Genomic DNA, 22,810 nt, shown 5'->3' with positions numbered 1-22,810 from the left:
GGCAGTGAGCCAGCTCCATCGCTCAGGGCTATTATGGGATGGCTAGACAAAACTAGAAAGGAGAGAACATTTTATTTAGGGCCATGTAATGGATGTCCAAATTGATTTCTCAAAAACAGCATTGTGCATTCAACCTGCAAACCTGAGAGACCTGATTGGCCGTATTCAGCTCCATAGTTGGCCACCGCTCTGCCCTGCCGGGAAATGGGTTTCTTTTTATCTTGCCCCCTCTCTCTTTTACTTGTTCCCCATCTCATTGGTCAGTGTGTGTTTTACTTTCCGTGCCTTCCTCAAATGCATGATTCATATAACCATCTAGAGTCTGAGTTTGAACTGATTTTTAAAACCATTACCTTTTTTATTTAATACATAATGACAGGAAGTGTAGCCTCGTACAGTCTGAAGCTTTCTATACTGTTAAAGATATTTGCTCCTGGTTGGTTCACCGATGTTTTGTAGCCACTCAGCACATGGTAGTATTTTGACAGTTCAATGACGTTAAAAGCTCTATGCTGCAGTCAGTCTTGGCAGGAGTTATAAATACTGTCAAATACTGTCAACTTGTCAAAACTGGCACTGCATCTATCAGAGCCATACTAACAGAGGACCAAATAATAATAATAATAATAATAATAATAATAATAATAATAATAATAATAATAATAATAATAATAATAATAAATTGCAGTATTTAGGGAGGAAGGAAAGGAATTACAAGAAACAGATTGAAATAGAATCAACTGAAATGTTTAATGTAGAAGGTTGCATCTTTGGTTTAGAGCATTTATTGCAAAAACTCTTATCTTCAGCTTTAACATCAGCCAGCTACTAAGTGACAAGTCACATGAAGTGTAATGTAACATAATAAATAAGAGGGGTGAAGATTGTGGTAATATCGAATGAATGAAACACAGATATGGCACATGGATGACATGGCAAAAAGGGGAACAATAGTTTATCATAATTCAGATCTCATAAATTATATAATCAACCCCAAAGCTTTACTTAGGAGTTTGAACACACACCAAGTGGTGTGTTTGCTTCAACAGACACTCACCCCTCCCAGAACCCCTACCCCCCCAAACAAACACACACACACACACAATCCTCAGGAGCTCTGGTCCATTCTCATGCCTTTCAAAAGGTCACTCCTGTTGATGTTCAAGTCAAGATGAGACACAGGAAGAATAAAAGAATACTGATGGACATTCAGAGAAGAGAATACATTGAGATTACATTAATGTGTTCTGTTAACTGCAAAACATTTCCCCTTAATTCAAATGAATGTAAATGAGTCCATTAACACTTAATCCACCACTATACCTTTGTCTTTTATAATGATGGATCAGAATTTACTGTCTTGAACTCTTGTGATGATTTGAGACGGAATTAAACATTTCTGCAAATCCTGGCTGCAATGAGTGTATAAACACTGCCCCCTGGTGGTTCATGTAAGAACTGCAGCGTTTGATCAATTCAATCCAGATATTTAACACACACACACACACACACACACACACACACACACACACACACACACACACATATATATATAATCTAAAAGACACCGTGCAAGAATATAAAACATATTAAGCATTACAAAGAAAATGTATAATTTGTTCATCTATATTTAATCATCTCCGTTCATGTTCATCTTCACTTGGAAGATATTTCAATTATGCAGTATTACTGAACGAACCTTCTCTTGAGAATAGAAACCACAAGAGAATGAAGAAACTAGGACACTTGCATATTCTTCATATTGTTATTCAGTACAGCTATCGTCTTTATGGTTGTTTTAACTGCCTGCAGGAGTGCCAAAGGCTCCATGAACGGGGTTCATAGAAAGCTTGCTGAGAAATCCTGAAATACGTTATTCATATTGAAGCAGCAGTTCCTCTTGAAAATGATACCGACATGACATCGTATGCAGAATAGCTCATGCACAGCACCATGATCCACTTGAAGACGTATAAAGCATTTGATGTCATTGATCTTGTTTATGCTTAATTATTTTCTTTGATTCTTGTTATTCATTATATAGCAATGCTGCTTTCATCATAAAAACATGAAGCGGGCAGGGAGATCGTATCATGCTGTATAAAACATGCAAATCACAAACAAACAAATGAGCAGACAGTCGATTAGAATGTATTAACAATATTTATTCACTACAAGTTCCAGTGTTATTTTTCCTATTTCATTTTAACCCAACAGTAAGAACAAGATGTATTTTTGTACATATTTACAGATTGGTTTTACTATTGGCAATATATCACGTCATTATTTATCTATATACACAACCCATGTACCACACTCCAACCGACGGCCAGGGTAGAAGATGAGATGTTTCTTTAATACGGGTTAAAGCCTCAGTAGTTATCTTCTTATTGTGCTCTCATTCCTCCATTGCTCCTGCAAACCTCCGTTTAATCTCAGTTTAGTTTTTCCAGCCTGAAATTTTCTCTGGGAAGAACAAAGCCAGATGTTAGAAGAAAGGTTTTTCTTTAATGTTGTCAGCCAGTGCTCAGGGCAGGGACACTGGGACAGATGGTGAGTGAAATCTACACAGACAGAAGACTTTATTCTGAAAACACTGAGGGGAGGTGATAACTGACCTTTGATCTTTTGACCTCTTTAAGCCTTACTGTATTTATAAATCAATGTGTGTATGTGTATGCATTTGGATTTAACCAACAATACTGCAGTTCTGCCACACAGTACACAGCCTTGAGACAAAAAAAGAAAGGAAAAACACGTTGGATAAATGTGTGTGTAAGAACACCGAGTGGTTGTGTAGCTGTGGTCAGACCGGGGTCAAATGTACGAAGATGAACACACATATTTGTGATTGATCTGGACAGGTACATATTGTAGGAACTGATAGAATAGTGGATAAATAAAAAATAAAGATATTAAACTACAAGCCATGTATATCATGACTTCCAGGCAAACAGGAGAAATTCAGGCCTACATCATTGACAACAAACTGTGATGGAAAACCAGTGTCCACTGGAACTCATCGGGGCCATTTTATGCACACATACATTTGTGAATTAAGGGATGACATTAATAACACAAAAGTAAAATCACCGTGGCTATTATTTATTGCTTGTATTAACCAAATATGTGTTGGGATTAAAGAACATTCTGTTTATTTATGTTTCCAGTCCAAATGAATAAATTATACCTCTCTACACTAGCTGTTAACCCTCTCAGTTATTTGTATTTTATTTTCCAATTGAGTGTAATCCAACACCTACTAGGAAGAGGCATGAAAACATAAATAAATTACCCCCCACATATAAAAAGTCATCTGGACTAAAAAATACAAATGAAAAAAAAGAATAAAATGTTTCCACCTTAAATGATGTGATTGTAATGTGTTAAATCTGGATCACTTGTTGTAATGTTAGCACATAAATGTGTCTGAGTCAAACTTTAAATGCCAAAACAGCACATTTAATCAATAATAGACGCAAAGAGGAATTGCTTTGAAGAATAAAACACACTTTTCAATACTGCATGTAACACACAAATAATTGCTGTATCAAATATTGCATCATAGCTACAAGAAAGTGTTAGTGTTGTGCATTCAGGTAACGCACGATAACAATGAGGATTGCTAAAATTAGGAAAACTGTAACAGTTATTTAACAGACTGGAGATTTGGTTAAAATAAATACAGCGGGTCAGAAACACAGTGATACTTTCTACCATATACAGCGTAGGTGTCTACTATTTATAGTAGCACATATGGCCGTTCATGTTAAGCCAAACTATATTTACTTCAGACCTTGTACCAAAATGGCAATACCTCATTTGAGAATGAAAACATAAAAAAAAAAAAATCATCCCTTCGTTAAAAACCAATAACACTGACTATCACACCCAGTTTGTTGTCTAATTTAACAAAAAATAACCATTTTAAAATTAAGACACATGAGTTGTAGATGTATATGTTTGAGTCAGACATGTATTTTCTTTGATTCAGAATCTAGCCTACTGTCGTACTTACAATATGTACAGTAGAAAACGAGAGGTGTTAGCCTTTGTCAAGGGGGGAAAAAAATCACCTTTAAATATATATCTGTCTCTTTATAAAGCATTTATGAAATAAGACATCATCTTAACCACGTCTTCTCAAAGCAGCACTGATGTGACGTGAACCAGAATCCGGACATATCCATCTGCCGGTTCAAGGTTAAATCGGGGGTGGGGGGTGGGGGGGGGGGGTGGGGGGTGCATGTGCTGTCTTCAAATATTTTTTGATGTGCAGAAAAGTTATATATGATATATGTTGTATGGGAGAAGCATGTCATTAGTAAGACTGAGTTATTGTTCATAAGACAGCAGTTTTGATATAAAATTGCTCTGAAAAGTGCGAAAACGTAATTAAAATGTTTGCATTCAATAAAGTATTATGTGATGTATTGCACCCAATAAAACCCCTCTCCCTAAGCGTGTAAGGCCATTTCCCCCCAACATCATTTCAATCTTATACTTTCCTCCTCTAGGTTACTCCCAACAGACCTTTGAACATTCACTTTTTCAATAGATAATTCTAATCATCACTATCATTTCATCACAGCTGTGAAAAGAAATGATTAGCAATAATATGGACTTCATTTGTTATCCATAAACAAGAGACACATGCATTTATGTGGGAATCCGAGCTCGCTTCTGTCTGACCGTGCAGTTATGGACACACTGAGATGAAAATGCCTTGTGTTGCTTTGAATCCAAATTAAAACAATCATCACAATGATCCAGCCCTGAAAAGGATCTGGGAATCCAGGTTCTGCAGGACATTTCACTCCAGCTGTGTTTAATCATCCAAGTGGTTGAAAAATAGTTCCCACCACACCCGCTAGGAAAATCCATCAGATTCCATGTAGTGCTTTTCTACAAAACGGAGGCTCCCGTCCATCAAGGAATTGGCATTAAATGAACTCTGCACTGTAAAATCCCAGCTTAGTTTGAGATAAAGAGGTCGAGACATACAGAAAGACACAGTTGTAAAGGGCAGCGGGCTGCTTCAGCCCATATTCTGTCTGTTTTCAGTGGATTTCCAACATCACAACCAAACACTCACTTAGTCTTGTTTTCAAAGCTAACAGTTAACCAAACAAGACTTTACACCAGCGAGCCTGCTCTGTTCTGGGCCGGCACCATGACAGGCACTGCCCCCATCCGCTCCAGCGTGGCCTGGCTCACCGCGTAGGAGTGCGTGTGCTGCCCGTGTGTGGACGTCACCACCGGTTTTAGGCTCACAGAGCCGTTGCTGCGCACCTTGGCGGTAGGGGATGGGGCAGAGTTTGTGGTGACCACCAGAGTCTTTGGTGGCGGGAGCGTGTGGCTGCCATTGGTGAATGATGTCGTCGTCGCCGTTGTGGGCTGCGCGTGGCGGGACAGTGGAGCAGAGCCTGGTGCTGTGGCCACTGTACCGTGGCCGTGTCCTGCGCTCTGGGCCTGTCCGTGTCCGTGTGCACCGTGTGCAGCAGTGGAGAAGGTCTGGCGAGTGTCTCCGTTGTAGCGTGTGTAGGAGTTGGTGTCGTAGTTGGGTTTGGGGTTGTGCCAGTAGCGGCTGTTGTAGGTGTTGGTTGATGTCAGCGTGTCGTTCTCTGAGGATGAGGCATCTGCATGGAAAGCCTTCACTGATGATGACCTCTTGGGAGGAAGGTCATCTTCTCTGTTAAGAAGGTATAAGTGGAGGTTGTGAAGATGTCAGTGATATTAGAAGTAATAACAGTAAGATAGCCAATAATAAAATAGCAACAAAAGTCTACTGTTATATTTATGTTATTGTATAAAAAGTATTAAAAAAATGTTTAATCAAAACCTTTAATATATATTTTAAGTAAGTAAATTACAATGACAAAAACACTGCTTTTAAGTGGCAGTATATTTAATCCCTGCTGAAATAAATAATCTTTTTTTTGTCCCGCAGAGTAGTTTTGGGTGGATGAGATGGCTCCTGATAAATTTGCCTGAGATAAAAGATATTCATTGTGATTTGCTGCTCGTGGGGAAGCAGAGCCGCCTGAGTGTGGGATTGCAGTTGAGCCCAAAATGAGGCAGATGTTATCCCAATCAGCCAAAGCCTGAGACATCTGAAATGTCAGCCCATTTAATCAACTGACACCAGCTTCACAGACTGTTTGAACAGACAAATTAGCCTGTGATGATGGAAACATTTGCTGTCAGAGATAAAAATTAAGCTGAATTCAATTAACTGGTCTGTTTGTTTTTTTAGCTGAATCGTTGATTGCGTTCACACACACTAATCGTTCTACAGTAGAAAACACAAAGCTGCTACAGCAGAGAGACCACATCAAATACATCCATTTATATTGTGTTGACTGTTCTTAACGCACTAGAGACTACAAAAGCTTTTGATTACAGTTGACCAAAGCCACAAATAAAAGCCAAACCTGATCTCATTGGGGATCTCCTCCTCATCGTATTTGTTCTTGTTCTTCCAGTAGAAGAGCGTGACCACCACTAACAGGGAAAAGATGATGACAGCTAGGACTCCTGTAGCGATGGTGCCCGCTATCAGACCCACACTCTGAGGCTGGGCTGCAGGACAGAGACACAGGAGGAGAAAGTGTCACCAATGTTTGCCAAATGATTGACAGTCAGTTCACTTTTAAGTCATCCAGGATCGGCCCCCGCTGAAGAGAGAGCTAGATTAGTGAAGGACAGAAAATATAGTACATATATGTTTTCAAGAAATTAACGGTATGTGTTGATTTTGGTCGACACATACGTTTGAATGAAAAAGGTGCCACTGTGTCCATTATTTAACCCTAACCCTAACCCTAACCCTAACCCCAGCTTTATCATGTCCCTAACTCTAAAAATATCGTCTGTACATCCTATGTTTTTTATGTTTTTCCATTAATATTCAAGTAACATAAAAACAACAATGGAGCAGAATAGTTGTATTCTTTCTGTGCATTTACCTCTGCACCATGTTGGCTATGACTGCACCCACTGTTGTCTCTGACACACAGACTCAGCACTCTGCTGTCTGTCTGCCTTTATTTCTGACACTGAGCATCCTGTCACACACTGTCAGATAAAAAAAAAAGACGACGTAACCATGTTACAGCCCTTCCTGTCAAGCTATCCAAACTGTCTGACCCCGGATGACCCAAACCAACTCTCTGTCTGCAAGATGTTCTGCTCTTGTCCTTTTGTTGGGTTGTGTTTGTGGCTGCTTGTGTCTCTGTCTGTCCGACAAGTGTCACTCAGGAAGAAGACTTCTAACTTCCCATCTGTCAGCGTTTGAGTGAAACGAGGCTCTTCCATCTATAAATGTGCACCCCGAACCAAAACACAGCCACGTGTCATGAGAATAACAGCGTCATGTGGATCGAGCAGTAAAGGAGCCGCGTGTCTGAGCGTACTTACGTGCTTCGACCTGCAGGTTGAGCAGACAGGTGCTCTTGCCAATAGCATTGCTGGAGGTACACTGGTAGAGTCCTGAGGTGCTGGTGCTGATGTTTCTCAGTGTTACAGTGCCCTGCATCTGGTCTGATGGACACACACAGAGCCACATAGTAATACAGATGACTAAAACACAAATACATCCAAAGCACACAATATATGACCCAATGCATATCATATGTACATAAGGAATGCAAAGTACAGCATCAGAGTTGATTAAAAAAAACTAAATAACACTTTCACAATTTCTGTAAGATGAGAAATGTTGCTTCTTTAAATAGCATGACAATACAATCAACTTCTAGTATCTATCAATAGAGGGTGCTATACATCTTTAATACAAGGTTTGTAAGTGAAGTATTCTGTAGTCTAACAAGTAAAGCTGCACATTCCTTTCTTTTACAAATAATGAATGGGTTGATTCGTGAGTGCAGAGAGTTGTACACTACTGGATTCATTAAAAAGGCCTCAACAATTGTAGGAAGTGAGCCAGACTGTTACAGCTGTGTCAAACTGAACACATACAGAGACAAGACTGACACTGACACATCTCATTTCAATATTAAAATGCAAACACCAGAAGACAGACAGAAAAATATTGAGACCATTTTTCTCCTCCAATGTTAAAGGTTAAATATATCAAATCCTTCATGACACATCTCGTCCTCTCTGACTACCATGAAGAAGAGGAGATGGGTCATAAATGAAGAAGTGCTGACAGATTTAATGAATCTATTAGAGTTTTAAGTTTAACAATGCAATATTAATAAGTTAGTTTGATATGAATTATCATCATATAGCTTAAATTGAAATATCTAAATAAACAACATCTCAAATGGTCGATACTTATTATATACTGAATAATGGTACAATAAGTGTAACGTAATAAAATAAAGTTAGATTTTCATTTTACTAACGCAGCTGCAATTTGGATGAGATACAATGCGGCCTCTCTAACATACAGATACAAATACAGATGATTGACACATATTCAACCACCTTTGAACCTATTGAGAAATTATGATTCAGTGTCTTCAAATGTACAATCTTTCCCCGTGACTGTCCACAATTATTTGTCTCTGCAAACTATTAACTTTATTGTTTTGGGAATCTGCAATCAGAAATGTATGTTACATTTTGTATATTAGCCTTCTATTGACCAGTAGTGTACAGACAAAGAAATTGACTAATGATGAAGATTATTTGAGTGGAAAAGAAAGGAAAGTCCACTACACCATCGCTCTCTGATTCTGAAAACCAAACATAACTCAGATAAACCTGCTCCTGTTCTTTTGGAGAGTAGCTGGATGGGTTAGTTAAAGCAGTACGTGCATATTGCTTGCACCAGTCCAGTACTATAAATAGCAAAAATTTGGCCGAGTTGGTATTCAGCATGAGAGAAAGAGGAAGAGCATAAAAACACCAAAGATCATCTGGGTTAATTGCACACATTCCTGAAGCACTCATTCACAAAGTCACATGGTTTGATACACTCCATCCATCCATCGTCACCACTCAGCAGGATCACTGGGTTTGGGCCTGGCACATGACAGGTGGCGGTGATGGTGGGATTGTTGCTGAGGCTGAGCTATGTGTGAGAGATTTACCAGCGAAGGTCGGGCAAAAGGGAACTCCGACGGCCAGCTTGTTTGTAATACCTTGCATGGCGTTGTGCGGCAGCTTGGGCAGTGCGTCCAGCTTCTCCCAGGAGTAGGACGGCGTGGGAATACCTTCCTCTGAGCTGCAGATCAGCATGATGTCACTGCCTACATCCAGCGTGCCCTGGATTCGACATGCTGGTACCGAGGGGGGCACTGGCAGATAAGAGACAGCGGGTGGCTTTGTGTTAACACTTCACAAAGCAAATCTAATGTTTTCCTAATTGCAGAAAATTATTCAATATTCAAGAGCTCAATACTAATGAAGCCAACAGTGCATATTGACATTGTGTTGCAATAGAAGTAAAAAAAAAAGAAAGAAAATAGTCTGTGGTTGACACGCTGTTAGTTACCCAAAACGGTGAGACCGATGACGCCGATGTTGCGCCCCCCTCTGTCTGGGAGGTTGTTGACCAGGCACTGGTAGGTCCCAGTGTCGGACAGCTGGGTGTTATTGATGAAGATGGAGGCACTTGTACTTGGCATGGTGGCCGCAAAGCCCACACGGCCATTGAGGTGGTTGGCGAGGCTGAACACCTGGCCGCCCTGGTAAATTATCACCTGGATTGGGATGTCAGGTGGAGGGGATGGAAGAGAGATGGAAGATGATAGAGTTGAAGTGAATTGGTAAAATAGAGAAGTAAGTATATAAGTATGGCAAAGGGTGGAAGGCAGAAAGGGACATTGGTGGCAAAGAGTTGTGTTGGGGGAAAAATGGTGGGGGGAAAGAAAAGAGAAAAGATATTGAGAATCAGCAATTTTGAGATTTGTATTTATATCAATAAAAAACTACATTTGCTCCTGTTTTCCAAACAAATGTAGCAGACAGTGCCTATAGTTATAAATGAACTTAAAACTTAATGCATTTAGTCATTTTGAGGAGCTATATACTTCCTGAATGTGATTCTTAGACATTTACTCAAGTGGCCTGTTACCAATATCTGCCACTAGAGGGAGACCAGGTTCCACTAAAGAGCTGAACAGTGGACATAGAAAGTTAAGGAGTAAACCGACTTTTACATCCAAAGACACAAACAAACAGACAGACGGAGAAAAAACCTTTTATTTGTAAGTGGTTGTTTCTAGCTCAGTGGGTAGATTCCAGGGTAAGGAGTACATACTAAAAGTATGCTTTCATGGTACTATAAAGCTCTACAGATAAAAGCATCCACTAAATGATATGCATAATTGAAAACATTTTAACTTGGAAACATATAAACTGCAATCTGATGAATCCAACTGAAGCATGCAAGAAGTTTTCGGCACAAGAAATCAAATCCCGCAAGAAAATAAAACAAAATGTCGCTTTTATCGTTACATCAGTGACCTTTGAGAATAATCACAGCGAGAACACTTGTAAGGATGAAATCACGCCTTCCGGATGAGGTAAGCTTATCTCAGGTCAAAATTAAACAGCAATGAAGGATCAATTTGTTCAAAAGCTTCTTCTCAGACCTCCAACTCGGGCTGAACAGCTCGTTTGTGAGGCCGAGGCACATGCAGAACAGCTCTTACCCCTCAGCTGGGCTCACACAAAAGATAAGGAGGACACACGCAAACACATGGTATGTGCACACAAGTCTGGCACTCACACACACACACGCACCAACTCACACACAGACATGCACACGCACGTACACACAAAGCATGGAGGGGAATCAGAGGGGCTATTCACTTTGGTGAAAAGAGCCCTCATTGAACTGTTCAAAGAAGCAGGCAGGGAAACAACCAGCACTGTGTGTGTGTGTGTGTGTGTGTGTGTGTGTGTGTGTGTGTGTGTGTGTGTGTGTGTGTGTGTTTTGATGAGATTGCAGGAGTGTGTATGTGACTGTGTCCTCCACCACAGTTTAACGGTTGTAAATTGCGCGACTGCAATTTCCTGAGTGCAGTACGCTCGCTTTGTCCTCTTATGTGCAGATGAATAGGCAGCTCCTCAGCTGTGATGAGAGCCTGCAACTGCATCTTCTGTGTGTGTTTCAGTGTATATTCATATACTCATGGGGAGTGTATCAGTTTTGAGTTGTGTTGCAAGTGTGTGATTGTTCTGCCACGGACTGTTTCAGTCTACTAACTGTGTGGTCTCATTTCTATGTTGTCCGTCCACCTTTCCTGTCTAATCTTTTTTCTTTTTTCATTTTCAGTCTGTCTGTCTCTGCCTCCCTCTCTGTTTCACTCTCTAACAGACGGCACCTGTATGACCTGGCTCTACGCTCCTGATGACCTAACAATATAATCTGCATGCTTGGTGAAAGTGATCCAATCAATCATCCTCTCTCACAACACACACTGTACGTATTTGTGTTTGTACATGAGTGAATGGAGGATTAAAGCAGGACCTAAACTGTGGAGCATCTTTTTGTCGTTGCTCTGAGTTCCTGTGAGTTTCAGTTTTCAGAAAGAAAAAAAAGCAACACAAAGGAATAAATCAAGGAAGGAATACTGTATGTCAATTTGTGTTGTAATGGACCGATAAATATGTATTTTCCATCTTAAAACATGTGACATACCACCTATGTTTATGATTTTATGTCAGTGATACATCTGCATCTATGTGTGTATATAAATCACATCAACATCTCACATGACCTGGTTGGCTTTGTAGCTGTGTGCAGGGAGAAAAGAGGACATGGCTGGCACTCAGATGGCGGACGGCCCTAAGAACTCTAGCTGGACGTCCCAATGCTGGCCCAGTGGTAAACCTCTACTACATCCTTTCCCTCCAAAAACCCTGCACCCACGCACTCACTCATAAACACCCACGCACCCACGCATGCACGCACGCACGCACGCACGCACGCACGCACGCACGCACGGCAAGCATTTAATCACACTCTAACTACATCCCATTCTCTTGCTTTACAATCCAGCATGTAAGTGTAAGCCACAAGTGGATGCACACAGTAAATCTTTGTATATTTTCTGTCACGGTGTCAGTCTCAAAACCATAGCCTACTTCTGACTGACCCTAAGGACCCTGTTGGCCCCAGAGATAAGGGACACTGCCATCGCCTCAATAAAGCCTGAATAAATCTCTAAACCCCAATAGCCTCCCGTCAATTTACTGACTGTAAGCTGCTACTGTTATCTCTTTCTATCCGCTGAGACATGTTCTGAACAATATGGGCCCAGATCCATTTCACATACTCTTCAAACTGCTGGCTTTGTATGATATAGCCCATAAACTACATATAATATGCTTTACCTTGCTAGTCATTTCCCAAAGATTACAGTGCAGTAAGAGTTTAGTTGCTGTGTTTTCTTTGTGTTGCATTCAAGGACACTAAAACAACGTTGCCTTTTCTTCTCAATGTTATGTTTCAGTTGAACGTGTATTTATCCCAGCATCATGTGACAAGGGGCTTTTCAGGCCTTCATTAGTAACAGTGTCTAACCCAATGGAAAAAAAAACTACTTGGTTTTAATCCATAAAAATTGGAAGAACCCTCAGGGAAGAGAGGACATTTAGAGAGAAATTCCATCTCCTCAGACAGCAGGGGGGTAGAATAGTCGCCATAGGTGGGAAAAATACATTTACAGAAAATGAAAAAAGAGTGAAGACATTTGGTAGAAATAAGAAATCCAACAATAGGAGTAAAATACAGTCAATACAATTATAACTGATACATTTATACTTTAGTAATACAATGGATTATGTTCATTAATGTCTCAGATCAGATCTTTCTGTTGGGGAGTTAGAGGAATCGGTTCAACAACTTCTGAGAACATACATGCAAAGGATATGTGAGTATAAAGTACAACATGTCCTTACAAGCAATGCATTTTTACACTGACATTACCATGAAGTGATACTACATTAAAAAACATCACTGTGATGGATACATTTTATTGAGCAAGTATCAAATCCCAGAAGGGTTACAGTAGATTAACTCACATTCTGTATAATTACACTACGTTTTGGTGTCAATCAATTTCCACTGTGATAGTCAATGGCCAAATTTGATCTCGGAGTTTAAGGTCTGCAATTTTACCAAAGGTGCGAGTGGGATCTGTGTCCTTCAACTAAAAAGGTTAGGGTTTAAGTCATCATATCAGCAATAATTAATATGCTCAAGTGGCCTTTAAGTAAGACAATTAAAACCCTCTTGATGAAAATGACTACTGTCGCTGACACTGCATACTGATGTCCCTTGAAGTAGGCAAGCAAATAAAAAAAGAATTTCCTCCGTGCAGATCAATAAAAGGTATCACATTATGGTGTATGAGTGTGTTGAAGCTAAGTGTATGAATTATAATATAACCTCTTCTCAGCCTCTCCACAGGGAAGAGTAACAGCCTCAGACAAACAACAGGCCGTTTATTGGCTCGTCAGAAATGGGTCCTTGTTCATTTTCATTAACGTGTCTTGCAAATATTATTTAAGAAGGGTTAGGGGAGACAACGAGGAGAGAAAAAGGTCATATTTTCAGGGTACGTGAATGCAGGGTGTATTTGATCTATCCTCTGGCAGATTGTTAGGTTCAGATAAGGATCAGAATCGGATCATCTAAAATACTGTGACAGATGTTCTCAATTACAGATTAACATCATTTCTGTACCACAGATTCTCTATCACCTCAATTTCAGCAGAACCTCATTTCACCAAAAGTGCACAATTTTCACAAAACAATCAACACGGCACCCTTTCCAGGAATTGATTAAAACTTGAAATAGAAATGATACAACGGAATTAGTCCTGTTTGGGATACAACTTTCTCAACACATGTCTCTTTTCAACTAGAGAAAGTAAAGAGAGAAAATCTAAATTGGATTCCATTAGGATTTAAGGCAACACTGACAATATTAAACTCCCAGACTCATTGAAATATATATCAAGAGTGTTGGATATACATGTTTGATACATCCACTATTTTATTGATTGAAACTACACAAACAGTTTTAGGAATTACTTTCACTGGTCACCGATAAAACAATCTCAGAGAGGATGAACAACAGCTCGGAAACATAAAACCCTCATATAGTGTGCGTGTGCGTGTGCGTGTGTGTGTGTATTATTTCACACCTAGCAGCCAAGAGGAAAGAGGTCAGGAGGATTGATCACAACAATGGCATGATGGACAGATTACATACACAGAAAACAACGCATGAGCATGCATACACACCCAGACATACACACATGCACTCCTCTGAGCTGCATGCCTACATGTTGTAATCTGGAGCTCAACTTGTCAGCTACACAAAGTAAGCACGCAGGACTAATACCACAACAAGGCATATGTTAAGAGAGCATTCACTGAGCAACATTAGCATTACTTTGCTATTGTGTTTGTGTCCACCTGGTGAATGTCAGTCTGATATCCCATCAATTCAGAAGGGAGATATGTGTCTCTTAGCTGCTAAATGCTTCACTATGTTCACCAGCTAGTGTCTAACTGTGTCTGTCTGCTGTGTGGTGTCGGGGAAGTAGTGTACATCGGGTTTATCAAAGCTTTCTCACTGAAAACAGATGCCTGCTGCTGCCCAAACATGCTGCTACTGAAAAGCAAAAACATGAGCTAAAAGATGCAATAAAACTATGTAGAGATGAGGGGAATAAATATGTATATATATAGGCACATATGCATATATATATATATATATATATATATATATATATCCAGATATTTCTGCATATTGATTGTTGCTGCTTAAAAAAAAGAATTTAGCGTTGTGTTTGTTTAATTATCATCTGTCCTTCGCATTATTACCTGAGACTCCGCATGCACCAAGCCGGCATACTTTCTCCACTCATAAACATAATATTTGAAGCTCACACTTGACTCGTTAAGTTATATCGCCGACGTAGGCTGAAGGCTGTAAACCACAGGGTAAAGTCTTTGACAACAAGTTTGCAAATTCACAGAAGCCAGCACGTCTTGTGCCGTCGCCCTCTAAGAGTACTATATAATAGTCACTTGTTATCTGAACACGATATTCAAATGTGAGCAGAGAAAGATCTGAGTGGATCGAGTGCACTCGCTAAAGTGCCAACGCAGGTTGTGAGGTTGTGCAAGTGTACAGAATCCTGTTCAGTAATTCTTAATGGCTTTTAGCATCAACTGTAATCAGTTGCGACATTCACTTCCTCTAAATGACCTTGTACATGTACTGTCGCCCCACGCATAACTTTATTTCATCACTCACTTTTTCAGACAGCTCACCAAATTCACATGCACAACCTATTTGTTTCTTCTTGTGTGTGACTGCATGAAATATATGTGTCACTGTATGCATACTACATTTATGTTCACATTTCTAACAATGCATGCTTAAAGACGTGTGCATCACTGTGCTTGTAGCCAATGTGCCCAGGTATACATCTTCATAGACATTATATGTCACGTGTGAGGGTATAGCATGAGAACACAATGAATGTTCTGCAGCCTTCAACATGTATCAGCTCCGATCGCCTGGCACATTTCACATGCATTCATCTATACGAGTTTATGTTACTGTTGTTTTTAGTTTCATACGCCCTTATCCACAGGTGAGCACATGGGAGCATTACTCTGCAAAGTGTGCATTTATGGATATATGGAAACATGCATGTGAGTTTTCACACACTTCTATTGTGCACCCTGCATGTGTGAAGTCAGTAAATATATCTAAGCCCTGCATGTATGCATGTGGATCTGCAGTGCATTTGGACCAGCAGTCTGTCTAATGCCAGTTTGTGTGTGTGTGTGTGGGTCTGTGTGTGTGTGTGTGTGTGTGTGTGTGTGCCGGTGTTTGTGTGTATGTGTGTGTGTGCCGGTGTTTGTGTGTGTGGTGAGAACAGCTGCGATATAGAGCCTGTCGTGGGCGTGGGGTAATTAGTGCAGAAAATGATTGTATTATTTGGACGGCCGACCAGCGCCAGGGTTCAAAGTGAAGGGAGGCAGGTGAGCTTGTACGGCCTGCAGCTGCATGTTAAACAACTCAAATGGAATCACAGAAGTCCCACAAGGGAGGAAGAGTGGGAAAGAGAGGGAGAAAGGGAAGGTGAGAAAAATAAAAAGAAGGAGTAGTAAGGCAGGAAGGGACAATGGTGAGAAGCCAGTCGGACAAAATGAACAACTAAAGTCTTTTTTTGTGCAATTTCAACTAATACCAATGTTCCCAAACACATTGACGACAGTAAAACGCGCTCCTGTATTCTCTTGGGTGTACAGGTGTAACATTGTAAAAGGTAGAGAAGTGCTACATGACATTGTTGTTCAGCAGGCTACACTAAGAAAGTAAAAGAGTTATCTAAACTATGGACACACCTTAGTACTACTACATCTATAGTACTCTAATATCTAGAACTAATACCCTAAAGGTGCGTTCAGATGCACCGGAAAGAGAACCTTTGTGTATTTGTGTTGTGTGCAAAAGTTGAATGTACTATAGCAACTGAGCAGTCTGTATTTGTGTCGCTTCACATTTGGCATACATGTGCAAGTGTATGCAGTTAATCACGTTAATGTTTTATGGTTGTCACAGTGAGCGGTGCTGTCATCGTGTAACTGCGCTGGACGTCCCTCAAGCCCCAAAGATTCTCTCTCTGTGGATGCATTGTGCAAGTTTCTCAATTCTCAAGGTTTTTCAATTCTCTTTGCGCTGTATCTGAGCACACCTTAGTACAGATCAAGTCTTGTATACCTGCTTTGACTGTAAAGTTGGTGTTGGGAAGCAGCACGGACATCCACATGATGCGTATGGAGTAACGTTGCATTAGAACACAAGTTACACGCATCTCAGGAGTACAGTAGACATCTCAGTAAGTATCTAAACAGTGCGCTGCAGCTTCAGCTGTTTACCCTCGTTCACTTTGTAACATCTACGTACAACACAATCTCTCATCACAGTTACTACCTAACTCTGCCTGCTGTGTCCAAATATCAACAACACTCTGAATGCTTATTTGCTGGACGAATGCTCCGTCGCTGTGACTGAGCGGGTGAATCAGTGTTGTACACTTTACCTGTTCTGGCTGGTTGGCATTGGACAGTGGTATCACCATCCAGATGATGTTGAGGTTGTTGAGGGCAGCGCTGGTTGTGAAGGAGCAGGGCAGGACGGCTGCTTGGCCGCGGGCCACCTGGATACTGCTCTGGGACACCGTCACATCCAGCGCCCGTACACACACTGCAGGAGGAAGAAGAAGGCGGCGATCAGTGTCTTGATACACGATAGATAAGCACAAACAACTCCAAGGCGTGAACAAGTAAAACAAGAAAACAGAGAGAGCAAACCTGATCCAAACGTAGCAAATCACAACTCCCAACAGATGCATCTTACACAATCTTTCTTAGAGAAGAAGCTAGGCAGTCCTTCTGCAGGGTATTTGACATCCCATCAGTGATATTGAAAATCTGAGTCTGAGATCGAGAAAGAATGACACATAGAGAGGAGAGGATGGACGTCTATAGCCAATACCCATGTACACGCAAAAGTATAATATTTAAAAAAGCAAAAAGTTCTGTTTACAGTCTCAGGACGTCCTTTCTCCGCCACCTTTTCATCTTTACAGCAAAACAAACATCATTTCTGAACCAAGCTCCTCTTTTGAAATGCTCTAACAAACCTCTAGACCACTCTGTGAAGGATCACATGAAATATGTAATAGTTAAATAGGGAAACACGATAGGCTGTCTCTTGAGTAATTCTTTCCTACAACAACTTGCTTCTTGTATGGGAACACGGTCTGTATCAATACAAACTAAATGAACATGACAAATGGGGATAGTAGTGGTTATATCAGATACTATTTGCTGCTTCATGTGCGCATGCCGCATATTAAACAACCATCATAGCTGGTTTTATTTCTGTGCAACAAAGGTATATACTCTCAAACTAAAGAACTGAGGAGCTGCTTTTCTCATCTGGACGCAGCTGTCAGCCACAACAGACTCACAAAGACAAATATGTACATGCAGCATCCTATTTCTAGACCAGCTAAAGACATTACAGTCTAAATTACGTTAGATCTCCCCGCAAGCATGTATCCATTTCCAAAAACCCCAATGCGAAGTAATCTTATCTATACATGGTAAGTAAGGATGACGACACTGATACGATTACAGATAATTGATCATGTCCTGTGAATCGTCCTTGTTAGTGATAATGTAAGATGATGATCTTTCCATAAGCCAATAGTAGAAACTACGTGTTACGTAGGAGTCAAGCCAGATGTCAAGTGCAAAGCAATCATCACCTTGCGCAACAAAATATAAATCTCGCAACCAACCATACATCCAATTCTACGTCCACATTTTGAAAGGCATCTGCTAAGAATTTCAGGACAGGTGTAATTTGTCATTTCTGCCGAATTTGGGTTTTGAATAACGGCGTCATGTTCTAACTGACAGACTGCCTGTTGCTCCGTCTCCGTCTAAAACCTGCAGACTTCCTACGCTTTCCTTCTACTGGCAGACGGCGTACACCCTGTAGGCTCACTGCTGGCACGGTGGAGATAGGCAGCGCTTGAACGGCTCGGCTCAGTTATGGTTCATAAGAGATATACTCATGAAAAGACTTGCCATTCATTATGGAAGCAATTTCACTTAAAGGCATTATATTCTACTGGAATGTCAATATGTATCATTTACAGCAGGGGGATTCAACTAAACTTCTAAGAGGTCCAGTTAGAGAACATTTTTGTGAGCAAAGGTCCGGAGCATCATAATGTCTAACGTGCGTTATGAATTAGTGTGAGATATATTGAAGTAGCCTAGTAGCTGTATCAACGTCTGCACGTCATCAACAACTGACGGTCAAATCTAATAAAGAAAGTACAATTTAAAAACCTTTAGACAATATGTATTGTCACTTAACATTTGTTCTCTGTGGCTGATGATGCTGACAGGTCAGGCCTATTTGCTTTATTTTGTCACAAATCTAAATCACATTGGGCTCTGAGTGCTTATTTTCTGTGACTCAGTTCAGACTTGAGTGGGTATGTTTGGTCTCATAGTGGCGTTTTACATCACCACTTGTAATGAGCACCACGGTCTCTGAGCATATGAGACGCTGGTGTTGTGCTCCCAGTGGGAAGGATGAACATGAATGAGTCTGGGTTGAAAGCTCTGTTGACTTTTCTCTTCTTGGAGAGCGCCATGAGTAACTATTGTTCTCTCCCTGTCTGCCGTTCACTCGTCTCTTCGTCAGTGTTTCTCTCCCTTTCTCCGTCTTCTCTTCCTGTATCGCTAACTCGTCTTTCCGTCTGTCACTCGCCTCTCGCCTCTCATCTGTCTGTATTCAGAGTCGCCATGTTTGCCGCCTGGAATGCACAGATTTGATTGGCTGCGTAGCATCACGTGGGATGGCTTAACTCGTATGCAATTGGTCTGTGAGTTTCCTGAACCGCTAAACCAGTGCCATAAAAACGAAACGCCGGAATAGAAGCGCCCCGCCAAAATTGAAAATCCCTTAATAATTTATTGATTATAGGTCCGGGTCCGGATAGGTCGGCGTCTGGGTCCGGACTCGGACCGCGGTCCGCCTGTTAGTGACCCCTGCCTTATAACATCTAGAATCTCAGGCATTATGAATATAATAAGTCTTAGGTCACCCCTCTAATCTGATCTTCTTATATCCTGTAGACAATGTTCACTTCATGCGCACAATCAACCTATGTTCTTATTCGAGGATTTACGGCAAAGAGGGGGAAGTTCACACGAAAGGTTACGACCCTAACAGAATGTGCGATTGTATTGGCAGCATGAGATCAGTGTAAGTGTTCATTCTCATGGCCACATAGATATTAAATGTGCTACATTTAGGGAGGGATAAAGACAGAGGAAGATTAAAGAAAGAAAGAAAGAAAGAAAGAAAGAAAGAAAGAAAGAAAGAAAAGAAAGAAAGAAAAGAGAAAGAAAGAGGAGGTCCTAGAGGAATGAAGATAGAAGGAGCATCTTATCGTCCCTAAGCCTCCTCCAAGGCAGCAGTCTCTCAAGCCCACAACAGCTGGAGGGCTCATTTCAAAACACTGGATTAGAGAACCTTTGCGCACAGAGCCTGTAAGCTCCCACGACCAACGAAGAAACACACACTTACTCACACTCAAAATCCCAAACAAGCACACAAACACATACTGTACATACAGCGTGCACATATGCATACATGTGGCCTCTAACACACACACACACACACACACACACACACACACACACACACACACACACACACACACACACACACACACCCACACACACACACATACACACATGACATCCCACCCACAGTCATGCACACATATTCAAACTCATCAGTGCATGTCTCCGATGACATGACGTATGGTAGCCCTTTAGGGACACATCTAAGAGACAGAACCGCTCGACAGCTCACTAACTAAACTGTGCAGTTGCTTGGCATTGCCTCATTATTGCAAACACTTCTTCCAAAGCTTTATGCCAGGTCTTCAGTGCTGCTCTTGGAGCATGTCCGGTAGAGAACCGCTCTTCCACAATGAATACTGTAAATGGTTTGATATGCGAGGGATGAATTGTTAATGTCAAATCTGGCCGGCAGGATAAAACAATGCTTACATTATTACAGCTGTGCTGTCTAAATTACATTATTCTAGTCGGAAGCAAACACTACTGATTTGAGGAAATACTCTCCAAGACAGGCCTGAGTTTTATACAGTAGCTGATACTTTATGCTTGTCCATGTTTTTTTCTTTTCTTGCATGTGTCTTTGCCATTCTTGCCCAGGGCTGAGTGCAGCACAGAGTTTTGCAGTCTCCAGGCTGATGTGCATAGGTGTGATGTAAATGAGATGTCCATCTTGTTGGGTTTACAATCCAAAACTCTACATTTTTCTCTGAACACATCTTATTCCTTCCTGCTCTTTTTCTCCAGCCTTGAGCTGCCTCGAAGCACAGCTCAGCAGGACCCAGAGCAGCCTGGCTGCCTGACAAACTAAAACACACTAGCTCTCCCTGATGCTGACCCTCCACTGCCCACAGTGTGTATTATGTATACCTGTAATAAATGAGTGCAGCATTTTCACTTGTATGAGCCATCAATCAAAGACTGACAGATTTAGGTTGTAATTTCAATTAAAGTCATTTCAACTAAATTTAGTCAAGTGCCGACTGACTAGAATGGCATGTGATTTAAATGAACAAAGATCTACTATGCCAATTACAGCAACTCTTTAAATATTGATTAGCAAAATGAACACGTGTGGAGTCAGTTTGCAGAATTTTGACATTTGGCAAGTTACTCACATACAGAAGCTTCCTGGTGTTTTGGGGAACACTGTCAAGATGAGATTGCCTGTGAGTGATTGGATAATACACCATAAAGAAAGTCAAGGAAGGTATGCGTTTGCTAATCAGCACAGGTAAATGGAAAGCCTCTACTGCAAGTTTGTCCTCTTGTAAAAAGTAATTTATCATCTCGAGTTGTGTTTTCCAATTTTGCATGTTTCTGTCAATAATGACATGACAATAAAGTTTTAGAGAATTTGAGTGCGAAATAAATCATGTTTGGCATTCATTTCATGGTAACACAAATAATTTGCATACTAAATAAATCATAATAGAAACAATGATTTTACACAAAACAAAAGAGTAAAAAATGAATGTTTTAAGATCCGTTTTTTTACCATTATTCCGTAAGCTCTGTAAGCAAAGGTCTATTGTCTATTTGTATAGATTTAAAAAGGACACAGTAATGGAAAGAGAATGAAGGAGGAAGTAACACATGGGAGAGGAGTAACAGGGCAGGACATGTCGGGTGGGTAGAAAGTTTGGGCGGTAATGGACAAGGAAGAGGAAGAGAAAAGCACAAGTCAAGGATGTACAATGAGAAGGGAGGAACAGAAATCAGACAAGGAGTTACAGAGAGGAGGAATACATAAAAGAGAGAAAAGGGGAGGAGAGGAATTCAGGAGGATATAAGGAAGGAGGGAAGATGCTGCTGTTTCTAGAGAGGCCTAATTGATAAAGTCACCTCAGGCAGCGCTCGCAGTGATGGTGGAGCGAAGGAGAGAACCAACAGCGTGGCTCAGTTAAAACTGCTCTCCCTCCTCATCCGGGAGTGTCAAAACTGCTGTTGATTAATGCATGAGAAAACCATACACCTCAGAGAGTATGGAAATGTGTGTGTGTTTGCTTACACTCTGAGTCAAGCTAAGGTTCAGCCATGATGGGAAGGAGAACAAATGCAGGGTGAATACAACACTTCCACTCTCTCACACACAGAAGACAAGCCCCGATTGGCAAGTCATTTGCATCCTGTGTTTTTATTCATGTGGCTCTTTTATTCATAGGCTTTACTTTTATTTCAGTTTCAAACAGATGCCCTGACGCTGTGATGAGCCTCTGGCACAGCTTCAGAGACACACCTACACATGTGTGCACCTTTTAAAGTGCGATGATTGATGATGGTGCTAAAAGTCATTAAAAAAAACTAAGGAAAGGCAACACACATCACTATAGATGTAAAAGTGACATATACTGTATATACTCTTTTTCTGACACTAAACCAAGATTCTTCCTTTTTGCAGGCAACATCCTTCAACTTTGACCTCAAAGTGTACACCCAAAGACCACATTTATGTGCTTGTAGGGTCTGTGACAATATTTAAATGTTTTAAATCAGAAGGCGACATTGACACGCTTCATGCGTGATAGCCACCTTTTGTCAGCTGCGTCTTCTCTGAGCGTGAGACCTTTTAAGGACTAACAAGAGAAGAGTGAGCAAGCGACGAGACATCGAGCATAAAAT

General features: G+C 40.8%; 1 protein-coding gene across 5 annotated transcripts in view; it reads right to left on the bottom strand.

The window, feature by feature from the left end:
- Positions 1 to 2,144: 2,144 nt before the first annotated feature.
- Positions 2,145 to 22,810, bottom strand: part of igsf11 (immunoglobulin superfamily member 11) — an 89,919-nt gene continuing 69,253 nt past the window's right edge. For all 5 annotated transcript variants that reach the window (XM_029446257.1, XM_029446258.1, XM_029446261.1 and 2 more), the window contains 6 exons: positions 17,056 to 17,219; positions 9,467 to 9,674; positions 9,114 to 9,269; positions 7,420 to 7,542; positions 6,435 to 6,582; positions 2,145 to 5,692 (listed from right to left, as the gene is read on the bottom strand). In XM_029446257.1, coding sequence (XP_029302117.1) covers positions 5,137 to 5,692; positions 6,435 to 6,582; positions 7,420 to 7,542; positions 9,114 to 9,269; positions 9,467 to 9,674; positions 17,056 to 17,219 — 1,355 coding nt within the window. In that variant the 3' untranslated portion in view covers positions 2,145 to 5,136. The remainder of the gene's footprint in view (positions 5,693 to 6,434; positions 6,583 to 7,419; positions 7,543 to 9,113; positions 9,270 to 9,466; positions 9,675 to 17,055; positions 17,220 to 22,810) is intronic.

The sequence above is a fragment of the Cottoperca gobio genome, chromosome 13, assembly GCF_900634415.1.
Source record: "Cottoperca gobio chromosome 13, fCotGob3.1, whole genome shotgun sequence".
Classification (NCBI taxonomy): Eukaryota; Metazoa; Chordata; class Actinopteri; order Perciformes; family Bovichtidae; genus Cottoperca; species Cottoperca gobio.
Note: the sequence above shows the minus strand (reverse complement) of the source record. Positions and strands in the feature narration are given on the sequence as shown.